Below are 12,236 nucleotides of genomic sequence, written 5' to 3' on the forward strand. Positions count from 1 at the left end.
CTCCTCTTAAGAAAAATGTCTAACTAAGGTTTATAAAGAGGTCCGGGATTTAGGAAACTCAGAACTTGCACAGATGGAGAAAAATGGCTTTGTTTTGTTTTGTAAAATGTCTTCTGGTTAAAAATGAAGTAAAAACACCTCTTTGCTTAGTCTCTTTGCTGATCTAACCCAAAGCTTTAAGAAAAAGAATGAAAACTTTACCTTCAAATACCCATGGACTGAAACATAATAAATAAAGAATGCTTTCTAAACACAGGAAAATCAGTGGGAAAAGCCTCTGGAATGAGGACAAGTTGCTCAGTCTCTATGCCAAAACCACTCACCGTCTTTGGCTGGGGAGCCCTGTGGAGACAGTTAGTGTCCCTGAACTGTGAAGCCGGCAGCGGTAGAGAAGTGGAGTTACCAAAGGGATTGACGGGGTGTGGCGGGCGGCAGAAAAGGAGCAGCCAGGAAAGCGGAACAACAAAGAAACCAAAAATAGGTATAATTACCGTCTGCGAAGAAGAGAACAAAACAAATGGAACGTAGAAATATTCAAAGACAGGATTGAAGAAAAATTCCCCCAGTGAACGGATTAAGAATGTGTGTGCGCTCTACTGGGCGGCGGTGGCTGTGGCACACACCTTTAATCCCAGCAGAGGCAGAGGCAGAGGCAGGTGGTTCTCTGTGAGTTCAAAGCCAGCCTAGTCTACTCCAGAGGGAGTTCCGGGACAGCCAGAGCTCCATAGTGAGACCCTGCCTCAAAAACAACAACAAAAGAGTGAGTGTGCGTGTGCACGCGTGCCTTCTGCGCCACTACGATTACAAGCCTGTGCCACCAGGCTCAAATGATGGCTTAGTCTGAAAGGACATAATGCAGTTTCAGGAATGTTGACATGAAATGTGAATAAAAAAAAAGAAATAAAAATGAAAGGAAAGGACCAGTCTTCGGTATGGGGGAGGAGAAAGTTTGTTACAGATACCTGGGAGAGGCTAGCCAGAGGCAGGTGCATCTGGGAGAGTGCAGAGTGGGCATGGCCAGACTAGACTGGGCCACGTGGGGAGAGGGACAGAGACAGGAGAGCGGGGAACCAGGTGCAGCAGCCAGGCGGCCAAAGGTACAAAAGGGGCAGGTAACCAAAGTGTCTGGACTATCTAGGGAAGAGCAGCCCAGCCACGGGGCTGGCAAGTTCAGGGTACAGGGTGGGGCATGCCAGCCATACCCTGTAACAGGAGGAACTGAGGGATGCTGGGAGAACAGGGGGGCCAGGTCCACTTTGGTATGTTAAATAGGGCACCTCAGCCGTTTGTCCAGGGTTTGAGACTTAACAGATTGTCCAACCCCTAAACCTATCTTGGTGAAGTCACCAAATGTGGAAAAGAAATAGTTGTTGTTTATCTAGCTCAGTGGTTCTCAACCTTCCTAACGCTGCGATGCATTTCACGCACGTTGTGACGACCCCAACTATAAAGCTATTTTCCCTGCTGCTTCATAACTATAATTCTGCTACTGTTGTGAATCATAATGAAAATGCCTGTCGTTCAGGATGGGTTAAGAGGCACTGACCTAGAGGGAGAAAGTTAACCTGTAATAAAGGAAGAAAATCCGCTCGACCCAGCGTTCTCCACGGGAGCAACCCTCAATAGACAATAGCAGGGCACCTGTGAGTCCAGGCAGGGAAAGTGTGGACTCCGGGTATATGTCCAGCTAAGCTGTTGTTCAAGTTTAAAGATCACAAAGATACAACCAGCCATTCAGGGACTCAGATAATGCGATTCCTATGAATTCTTTTTGTATAAACAAATGAATGAATATTTCTAGAGATCAACTCTGTAGACATCAACGATAAGCCTATGGCTTATCATAGTGGTCCTTAGGCTAAGGCGGTCACACTTACCACCCTCTAACCTGCAGGAAAGTTAGCGCTATCACAGGCGCCACAGAGCAAGAGACATTCAGCCTTCAAAGCTAAATGGAGCTTATGGCAATTGATGCTTTCTGTTTTCCACATATGGACCAGGGAAAGCAGGAGATAGGGGAAGCAATGGAGGAAGAGAGGTGTTGGGGGTTGGGACTCAGAGAAGGTCAAAGGTAAACAGGCTGTGAACCTCTACTGTCTGCCTTCTGGTTTCTTTGTAGCAGGGAATGACTCTGGCCTGAGCCATGTCTGGCCCAGTTCTGAGTTAGACCCTTTACAATCTGGGTATCACTGCAGACATGTCTCAGGGTCTGCTTTTGTCCCACATCGTATGTGGTAAGACCATGACCTCACTGTCCAGTTGAAGGCACTCTGTCACTATGACTTCCTGTCTTAGTCAGCACCAAACGACACACTTCCTCCAACAAGGCCACACCTCCTCATTTTCTTAGAGCCACTCCCTGATGACTAAACATTCACATATATGAGCCTGTGGGGGCCATTCTTATTCACCACAGTTCTGTCCTCTGAAGGTACTGCATTTAACACACACACACACACACACACACACACACCACACCTATCTAAAAATATAATCTTAAAAAAGACTGGAGATTGTGCATTTAAGAATTTCTTCAGTGGTGGCTTCTAAACTAGGGCACATGTTGGGTAGGAGGTGGAACAAAGTAGAAAATATAAAAACTATTTATGTCCCTCACCTCTCTTTTTCTAGCCCAGGCTAGTCTCAAGTTGCCGACACAGCCAAGGGCGACCTTGAACTTGAGATCTTCCTGCCTCTAAGCACAGAACACTGAAATTACAGGCATGCACCACCACCTGAGAGGTAGTCCCAGCCTTCTTATGTTTATTTTCTATCAATCACCTGTTAAAACCTTTCTGTTGGGGGCATTTTATCAATAATTATGTAGAAGAATATTCATGTGTTGGGAATGCAGAAACATATTATTGACAGGATCACATGATGGAAGAAGAGAAAGAAAGAAAGGAGAGAGAGAGAGAGAGAGAGAGAGAGAGAGAGAGAGAGAGAGAAGGACGCCTCTGGCCTGAAGACTGAGTAAGGGTGCTTCCTTGTGTGGAAACTGAAATTCATTCCTGAGGGAGGACCTCCAGAATGGGGGAGCTGCACCCCACTCCCACCCTTGCACGGCCTCCGCCTCTCTGCTGGCATGCCCAGAGAACACTGGCATGGCCAGTGGGGTCCTCCCACAGCGTTTGACCAGCTGTAATTGCCCATTACTGAAAGGTCAACTATGAATTTTTGAAAACCTTATTTGAAGCTGTGGGGTTCTTCCGGCTGCTCTGACTTAGAGCTTCCTTAAGGCGGCTCCCCTTCTGCGGACAGAGACGGCTTATCCATCTGAGTCATTTCTCTTTCAAATGTTTCGCTGGAGGCCGTGGGGCCCTGCTTGATGCCGCCGTGTGGAACCCACAGCATGGTTTCCCTCTGGCCCCACCTGGCTCCGAGCCGGCCTGCATTTCCTTCCTGCAGACTCCAGCCCTAGCAGGGCCTCCCTTGCTGACCACAGTACCCAGAACAGCTCCTGGCTGCTTCCCACCAGGGACCAGGCGGCCACATTCCTCCCGCTGCCCTGCTGGGACCTGGTGTCTGTAGCTTATTTCAGCCGCTAGAACGAATGAGTCCTTTCCTTCTCTGACCAGCACACTGTGGTGTGGATGGGACAGAGAGCCACAGAATTTCTCAGGCTTGGTGAGGGACAGGCTCTTTGGCTTTGCACTCTTCCTGGAAGGAGCCCCTGGTTCCTTCCTGCCTTGGCAAACAGGGTTGGGTTAAAATTATTCATGAGCAGTTAATAGCCCCAAATGCTGAAAGGAAGGAAAGCTGATAGAAATTGAGCTTTTTTCATATCCTCCGCCTTTCTTTCCCATCTTTAAAATGCATTTTTCTGTTGTAGCTGGAAGGATGGCTCAGTGATGAAGAGCGCTTGCTGCTCTTGCAGAGGATCCAGACTTAGCTCCCAGCACCCACGTGGTGGCTCACAACCATCCTTCACTCTAGCTCAAGGGGATCTGATGACCTCTTTTGGCCTTCTTGGGCACCAGTCATGCACATGGAACATGTACATGCACACACATAAAATAAAAATCTAAAAAGAAATGCAGGTATTTTTTCGTTTCAGTTGGCTTCCAGCCGCCCCTGTGTACCTGCCCTCTCCCTCCAGCCTGACCGTCTGTGTCTTGTTTCTTTATGGAAATCTCCGTCTCCCTACCTTGCATGTTCGTTATCCTTGTCCCAGCGCCCCCCACAAAGCAGGCTTCCTAAGGCTGCTGGGAGAAGTATTAGCCTTGGGGGCTTCCGTAGTGTGGTGGACACCAGGCCAGGTCTTTCATGGGATGGAATGGCCTTGCATGTGGACCTCTCCCTTTCCTCTGCCTCGCTTCCAGAAATCGCACATTGGTGGAGACTTCCGTTTGTGTGTGTGAAGGTGGGCCTCCTGGAGGACTTGCCTCCTCCGTCCTCAGGCTGTCCCTTCTACTCCAACTATCTTGGAATCATGTCCAGAAGCCATGGCTCATGAGCTCTATCATGGTGGGACCTCTGTGCTGGGTTTGGGGAGATCTTGGCTTTCGTGGTATGGTACATGCTCTTTACAGGTGTGGCCATTTGCTCTGCAACTCAGCCCTGGTGCTCAGACTCAGCTCTGCGTGGGAGAGGATTGGCTGCTCTCCAATACGGGAGCGTCTCTAACCCGGTGGGGTTATTTCCTCCCTCTCTCCCTCCCTCTCTCCTTCCATCCTTCCCTCCTTCCCTGCCTCCCTGCCTCCCTCCCTCCCTCCCTTTCTTTTTCAGACATAAGTATGTAGACCAGGCTGTCCTCAAACTCACGGAGATCCACCTGCCTCTGCCTCCCAAGTGCTGAGATTAAAGGTGTGCGCCACTACAGCTATATGAGTTCATTTTCTTTTGTCTTGTTTCTGCCTACTCTGTTGCCGGCCTTTCCTCTAAGCCTGGAAATGCTGTTGGACCCTGTGTGCTTTCTTGGACCACAGCTCAGTGGGTAACTTCTGTTCCTGAGAATTGCCTGTGAACTGAACTCACTCTCTCAGATAAAAATATCCAGACCCCAACTGTAAGATTACTCCTGCTCCCCACAACCTTCAACACAACCAAGTCCAAACTTTTGGTTTTGCTTTTGTACTCCCCACCCCTGACTGGCTTCCTTCCCTGGATTCCCCAAGTGAGCAAAAAGCGGCAGCATCCTTTGTTGGATCTTTCGTCCCTCTAATAATAGACTGTCTCCTGGGCTCGCTTTCTCCTCACTAGATTCCCAGCCTTCATCATCTTCTCTGTGGCACAGAGCCCAAATGCACCTCTGTTGGGAAGCGTTAAAGGCTCCCAGTGTTATACATGCACATGAGCGCACGCACACGCACACACACACACACACACACACACACACACACACACACACCATGTTTATTTTGAGCTTCCCAACTATTTCAGGTAATTTAACACATGACGCTGTCAGGAGCAGTTCTGGGTGGTGGGAGTGATAATGACTTGCATCTGACATACTTGTGCCTTCCTCCGCCCATACGGGAGCATGTTCCCACGGCCCTCTGAGCCTTGGCATGTCTTCTTCCTTCCGTCTAGCTTGCTCTTCCACCTCAGGGAGAGAAGCTTGTCCTTTCAGGCCTAGTGTAAAGGTCTCCTCATCTTCCTCATGACTGTGGCAGCAAGTCTTGCAGCGATTTGTTTGCACATAGGCTTCTAATCTAGACTGGAGGCTCCCAGGGGATTAGATCCCTGTCTGATTTACTTTTTGAAAAATTCATTTCAATTAAATATTGAGTAGGTATTCATAAAGAACATAAGAAGATTTATAAAATATGTATATGCGTTAAGAGGAACCTCGTGTGAACTGGAGACCTGACCTGCCTTGTAGGAACTTAGCCTCAGGTACGTCCTACCCTTTGACATTGCTGCATCATGTTTCCAGAAAGTTCACCCAAAAGCCAATCACTCACACACACACCCCCACACACATTCACAAAAAGAAATCTCATAATGCTTTAAATAAGCTTCTAATTTTGTGTTGGGCTGTACTCATAGCTCTCCTCAGCAGAATGCTCCTGCATGCTGCTCATAGTCTGAAGGCTGGATATGCCTATAGGACCAGAAACAGGTCAAAGACATAGAACAAATGCACAGGTCAATAAGTGTGAATAGCCAAAAGAAAGACAGATGGAAGGAAGGAAGGAAAGAGGGAAGGAAGGAAGCCTGCTATTAGAATCTTTGTCTTCTGTGAGTCTGTTGCTGAGCAAACTCCATGTGTGATGTTCCTGACTGCACCCAGTTCTGCACTGGCCTGACTGAGTCCTGCTTCCTGAGCTCCCCACACGATTCTGTTCCTTTTTCTGTGCTCACTGAATGTCCACTCATGGGAAGCACAGTGCTGGGTCCTGGTAACCAGCAGGCCTTTTCCTGGGTCAGTGCCAATTGGTGCCAGCCCCTCAGTGTGGCCAACATTTCTAAAAGCCGGCTCTGTGATACAACGTTGAGTTTAAAAGTCGCTTTGAGCCAGTCGCAGGTCATGGGAGTTCACACCTGTAATCACAGTGGGAGGCAAAGCCCTGAATTTGAGGCCCGCACAGGCTTCAGAAGTGAAGCCTCTCCAGTGTGTCAGCGAACTGTCAGCAGCCACCAAAGGAACATAGGCCCAAGCCGACCTGTTCTGGAAGCAGCAGGAAACCTGGTCTTTGACTGTTTATTCTCCCCCTCTGACAATCTGGAAAAGAGGTAAATTAAATTGCCAGAAACAAATTTAAGTTGGTCCAAAGAAGAAATTCAAGAAATTAAATTTTAGCCTGAATGTTTCTTTTACCTCATGGGCCTACCAGCTCTGCAGACAAGGATGGAGGACATGTCTGTGCTGGGATGGACAGACATGTTCAGGGGAATGGGCATGGTGTCAGGGACACTGGGCCTCCTTCCGTGGTTTCTCAAGGGCTGGATTTGAAACCCCACCCAGCCTTACTTACACCAATGAAAAAATAACATTGCGTCCCACCTTCTTAGACTCGGCTGGGCTTGCTGGAGGATCTCCAGAAGGAACAGGCGGAGCAGGATATCAGTATCACATCAGGCTTCTTAACAAGGAAATCCTGGACTAAAGATGGTTCATCAGCTGCCTCAGTCCCTGTTCTATTGCTGTGAAGAGACACCATGACCACGGGAATTGTTATAAGAGAAAACATCTAGCTGGGGGCTTGCTTACAGTTTCAGAGGTTTAGTCCATTGTCATGGCAGGGAGCCTGGTGGCATGGAGGCAGGGGCTAGAGAGTAATCAAGAGCGACATCCCGATCTTCAGGCAGAGGGAGAAACGCTGGGTTTGGCCTGGGCTTTTGAAACCTCAAAGCCCACCGTCAATGACACAATTTCTTCAAAAAGGCCACACCTCTTAATCCTTCTAATCCTTTCAAATAGTGCTACTCCCTGGAGACTAGGCATTCAAATATTTGAGCCTATGTGGTCATTCTTATTCAAACCACCATATCGGTTAAGGGTACTGGCTGCTTTTCCAGAGGACCTGGGTTTGATTCCTAGCACCCACATGGCTGCTCGCAACCGGAAGATCCAATGCCCTTGTCTGTCTTCTATGCGCAATGCACACAAGTGGTGCACAGACATACACATACAGGCACAACACCCTTACACATAAATAAAAGTAAAGTTCAAAAGTTCAGTCCCTGGGCTGGGGATGTAGCTCAGTTGGTAAAATACCTGCCTAGCATGCAAAAAGCCCTGGGTTCGATCCCCAGCACTTGTAAATTGGGTACAGTGGTGCCTGCCTGTAATCCCAACTCTTTAGAAGTAGAGATGGGGGAATCAGAAGTCCAGGGTCATTCTTAGCTACAGAGAGAACTCGAGGCCAACCTGGGCTACATGAGACCCTGTGTCAAGTCCACCCCACATTAGATGCCCTACTAGATTACTGACAAGAGTCTGTTCTTCCTCAGGGTGTGAGAGAAGACAGTCACGTCCATCTGCTCTGTGGCCTGATGCCAAGAAGCTTGCAGGGCTTTAGCACAGGGTACAGTAAGGGGCGACTTGGATGACGTCACTGTACAAGAGAAAGAGGACGTGGTGGGCTTGGGGTCACTCTAGGTTGGAAGAGACCCATGTAAGCTACTTCTGAATGATGAGTCTCTAACAGTCATTTTCAATGTCATTTCAGTGTTTCCCGGAGACTGGACCCCAAGGAGCCCCTGGGCAGCCAGAGAGCAACTTCCCCAACCCCAAAGCAAGCTTCTGCTCCTGCTCCTGGCCGAGAGAGCCCCCGAGAGACGAGGGCCCAAGGCCCATCAGGCCAGGAGGCTGATGGTCCCCGCAGGACACTGCAGGTAGACAGCAGGACACAGAGATCAGGACGGTCCCCCTCCGTGTCGCCAGACAGAGGCAGCACCCCCACGTCACCCTACTCCGTCCCGCAGATCGCTCCCCTTCCCAGCAGCACCCTGTGTCCTATATGCAAGACCTCGGACCTCACGTCGGCCTCCAGCCAGCCAAACTTCAACACCTGCACCCAGTGTCACAACAAAGTCTGCAACCAGTGTGGGTTCAACCCCAACCCTCACCTCACCCAGGTAACTACCCCGGACCACCTGCATTTGGCCACCGCCTCTCCGGAACCTCCCCCCTTCCTTCCTTTCTACCAACCCCGCCCATGCCTGTCTTCCTTAGCCACCAGTGCCCACGCACCCCTAAGGGGGGCGTGGGGCCCAGTACTGGTTTCAGGATGTGGAATCAGAGGACAAGCTCGGTCCCCAAGTCTTCTGAGAGATTTCTGTACCCTGAGAACTTAGAAGGGGCTGGAGCAGTGGCTCAGCAGTTAAGAGCACCACCTGCTCTCCCAGAAGACTGGGGTTTGGTTTCAAGCACCCAGTAAATGGCTCACAATCCTCCAGTCCCGGGGAATCCGATGCCCTCTCCACATGGTGCACAGAGACATGCACAGGAGAACATCCGTACTTATGAAAATAAATACATGCTTTTAACTTGCTGGTGATGGCGCATGCCTTTGATCCCAGTACTTAGGAGGTATAGACCACAGTGGCCTCGAACTCACAGAGATCCGCCCGCCTCTGCCTCCCAAGTGCTGGACTTAAAGGTGTGCGCCACCACTGCCTGTCTAAGAAAATGCTTTTTAACTGGTTTACTTTTAGCTTGGGGGGAAATGGCCTTGGAGAGCTTGCTCCAAGAAAATCTCACCTCAACTTCTCCCTGTGGGTACTCCATTAGAGATGGTCACACGTGTCTCCTAGGGGAGTGAGATTTCTGGCCCTGGGCCTGCCTCTCTCTGTGACAGTCCTGGAGACGGATGCATGGAAGGAATCCAACTTCTAGGAGGGTGTGGGCACTGCATCCCATCCAGCTCCGGATAGCGCCTCTCTGGGTTTGTCTGGGGCCCGAGGACTAGACTGTCCTCCCCAGTTTTGTGCTGAGGCCAAGGATTTGCAAGGATATCAGTGTCCTACTCTCCCAAGGAGCTGTCCCACAGGACTGTATCCGTGCAGTCAGCCTCTTTTTGCCCCATGTCAATCCACGTCTTCCTCGTGGCTCTGTTCAGGATGCTCTGCGTTGGAGTGGGATGCCTTACGGAGCCTTTGGGGGATCCCTTTGGTGACCCAGAGGCTGGGTGCTCCTTAGGGCCATACTTTTGAAACACACCGAGTAGGTTTCCTGGCACCCTTGTACCCCACAGGGTAACCCACAGAAGTCTCTGCTTCTTCCCCCAAAAGACTGCCTTGGACAGGATGGAGAGAGGCTACTGTAGGCAGCCCCTGGGATTTATCAGCAGCCGGAGTTGTTTAGACCGCGTGGGAGGGGATAAGTGAGAATAATTGTTAGCAGGTCAGGGTCTATATATGCCGTGAGGTGCTGTGGGTGTGGGAAGTGTGGTTTTCGAGAGGTAAGCGTGAGATTCCGAGGAAGGAGCTGTTGGTGCCGGGCGATGACTCAGCGTTTGGAGTTGCTCCTGGAATGTGGAGGCTCCCTGAGGAGGCGTGCTCGCTCGCTCGTGATCACTGCATCTGTGATTAGAAACAGACCCATTCCCGCACTGATCAGTTAAGTAAGTGTTAGCTGTTCCATTTTGGGAGCAGTGTGGTCAAGGAAGGGGAAGCTCACCTGTTCGATCCAACCAATGGAGAAGCCAGAAGCACCGGCCTCCCCGGAGCAGGGGGACTTGGCAGATGGCCCCTGCGATGGGACAGCCCGTCACTGTGTCGCTCTCTCCCCTCTGGAACCCTCTGGGCTTCCGACGCCCTGGGTTGCTCTCTTGTGCCGAAGCCCTGGGTGGGGTGGGCGAGACTCGAGAAGGAGCCCCATGCCAAGGCACCAGCATCTTGGTGGCATCCCAGCACTCCCATGCCACAGCCTCAGTCTCCTGGTTCCTTCAAGCCCAGAACCTTTAGAGAGATGGGAAGGGAGCCAGCCTCTGAGTGTGCCTAGAAAAACAGCAGAGTAGGAGGACCTTGGAGACACTCAGTCCATCTGCCTCGTTGTGCTGGGCGGAAGCTGAGGCTCAGGGCCAGGAGGAAAGAGGGCCTCAGACTTGCTGCAGATCCACAGTATTTGGTGGAGAACAAAACTCTTGGCCAAATACTTCCAACAAATGCCGGACTGGACAAATCAAGTGGTCCTTTAATATGAGCTCTTGGCATCCTCAGGGCATCAGGGCTATCAGATAGGACTGAAAGCTGGCAGCCTTTCGCACGCGTGCTTTCACAGAGCGTGGGGGGAGCTGCTGTTCCGCAGCACCCCTTTGAAAAAAACGCTGTCTTACTGTGTTCTACAGGTCTATGCTCACAGACGCTCTGCTTCCCTGGAGCTGGCTTTCCATTCAAGGAAAACTAAACCTTGGCATATTCTCCTGAGGAGTGGCAAAAGGCATAGTTGTCAAGCCGGTGCCATTTCCCTTTGTCACTTGCTGAGAGCAGAGTCCCCTCCCTGGTCATACTTTAATGTGACAAGGAAACAACTTTACAGGTTCTGCTCTGTTTAATCTCTCCTGGGAATCCATGTCTCTTCTCCATATCTCCATCTCGGTCCAGGCTAAGCGGGAGGCTGGCTCTGAAGTCAAGTGTGTCTGGATGATGGTGTATGTGTGTGTGACCTTTTATTGGAGACTCAATGACATGACATACTTTCTTCAGTGGCCCAGTTGGGGTATAGATGGGTGGGGAGCTCAGATACACTGCAAACAACCTTAGGAGGGAGTGTGGAAATGCTGGGCCTTGGATGAGGAGCCTTCCTGCCCAAGTCTTGTGTCTAGGGCCCGTCAATAGGATTTATAGACAAAGGGAGGCATTTAGCAGTCCCAGGGAGAAGCAAGGACCACACAAATGACATGGAGGGCCTCAGGCCTATTCTTGGGTGTTGGATATGTGAGCATGAAAAACATAGCATTTCCCTTATGTGTCATGCGTGAAGACTCGATAGTTGGCACGTGACCCAAGTGATTGTGCAGATCAGGAGAAGGATGGAATCCTCTTGCTGACCTGGCTGAACACGGGCAGAAACTGGGCACCGCTGCACAATGGTCGCCGTAACCCACTGATTTTACTTGTGTGTCTTTTGGAATCTGTCAGGGTCTTACTACCTTTACCGTAGCAGGTGCTACAAACTAGTAGGCAAGGCTTGGAAACGAGAGTCGCACACAGGGAGAACAGTCAGAATCACTTACAGGAAGAACAGCCTCATTTGGCCAGTCATGGGAGTCACCACTCTGCCCATGCCCCTGTTGGCTAGTTACAGAGGGTTTATAGAACAGAGAGGCTTTGCTAGGTTTTTGTACATGTGGAACATACCAAAACCAAATGGAAACTGGGGGAGTGCCATGTCCAGCACAGCTCCAAGGACAGACATGACTATGGTCGTGAGGGGATGAAGAAAAGACAGACAGACAGAGAGGTGAGCAAGGCTAAGTGGAGAAAGCTCAGCGCCCTGGGGGCTCAGCACGTTTGCTGAGGAGGAGGAGGAGGAGGGGATGGAGAGAGAGGGGCTGGTGTAGCACTGCAGAGCAAGGAAGAGGCTTGGTGGGAGCAGTCTCTGGGGGAGCAGCCCAGGCTGTAACCACCTGGGGGAGAAAGCGACAGCGGACACCGTCTGCACACAGTGTCCACACTCACACTCAGTCGGCCAAGGAAGGCTTTGCCCACCTCTGAACCTCATTCTGGGGCTGGCGGGAAGGCCTTGCCATTTTCCCTTGGGCCTGAGGCTAGCGTCTTTGACATGGCTGTGCCCAGTTCAACAGCACTTGGAACCTCATTCACTCAGTTTCCTTCACTTCCCA

General features: G+C 50.6%; 1 protein-coding gene and 1 long non-coding RNA gene across 2 annotated transcripts in view; one reads left to right on the forward strand and one right to left on the reverse strand.

Moving 5' to 3' along the window:
• Bsn (bassoon presynaptic cytomatrix protein) overlaps positions 1–12,236 on the forward strand; it is a 91,652-nt gene that overhangs the window by 41,816 nt on the left and 37,600 nt on the right. Inside the window, exon 2 of the mRNA XM_060385278.1 lies at positions 8,118–8,526. Coding sequence (XP_060241261.1) covers positions 8,118–8,526 — 409 coding nt within the window. The remainder of the gene's footprint in view (positions 1–8,117; positions 8,527–12,236) is intronic.
• On the reverse strand, positions 6,963–10,217 carry LOC132654654 (uncharacterized). Its single transcript, XR_009592320.1, has 3 exons — positions 10,070–10,217; positions 9,152–9,972; positions 6,963–7,089 (listed from the first exon to the last, which is right to left on the reverse strand). It is a non-coding gene; the product is annotated as an uncharacterized LOC132654654 (long non-coding RNA).

This window comes from Meriones unguiculatus, chromosome 6 (assembly GCF_030254825.1).
Source record: "Meriones unguiculatus strain TT.TT164.6M chromosome 6, Bangor_MerUng_6.1, whole genome shotgun sequence".
In the NCBI taxonomy this organism is placed as follows: domain Eukaryota; kingdom Metazoa; phylum Chordata; class Mammalia; order Rodentia; family Muridae; genus Meriones; species Meriones unguiculatus.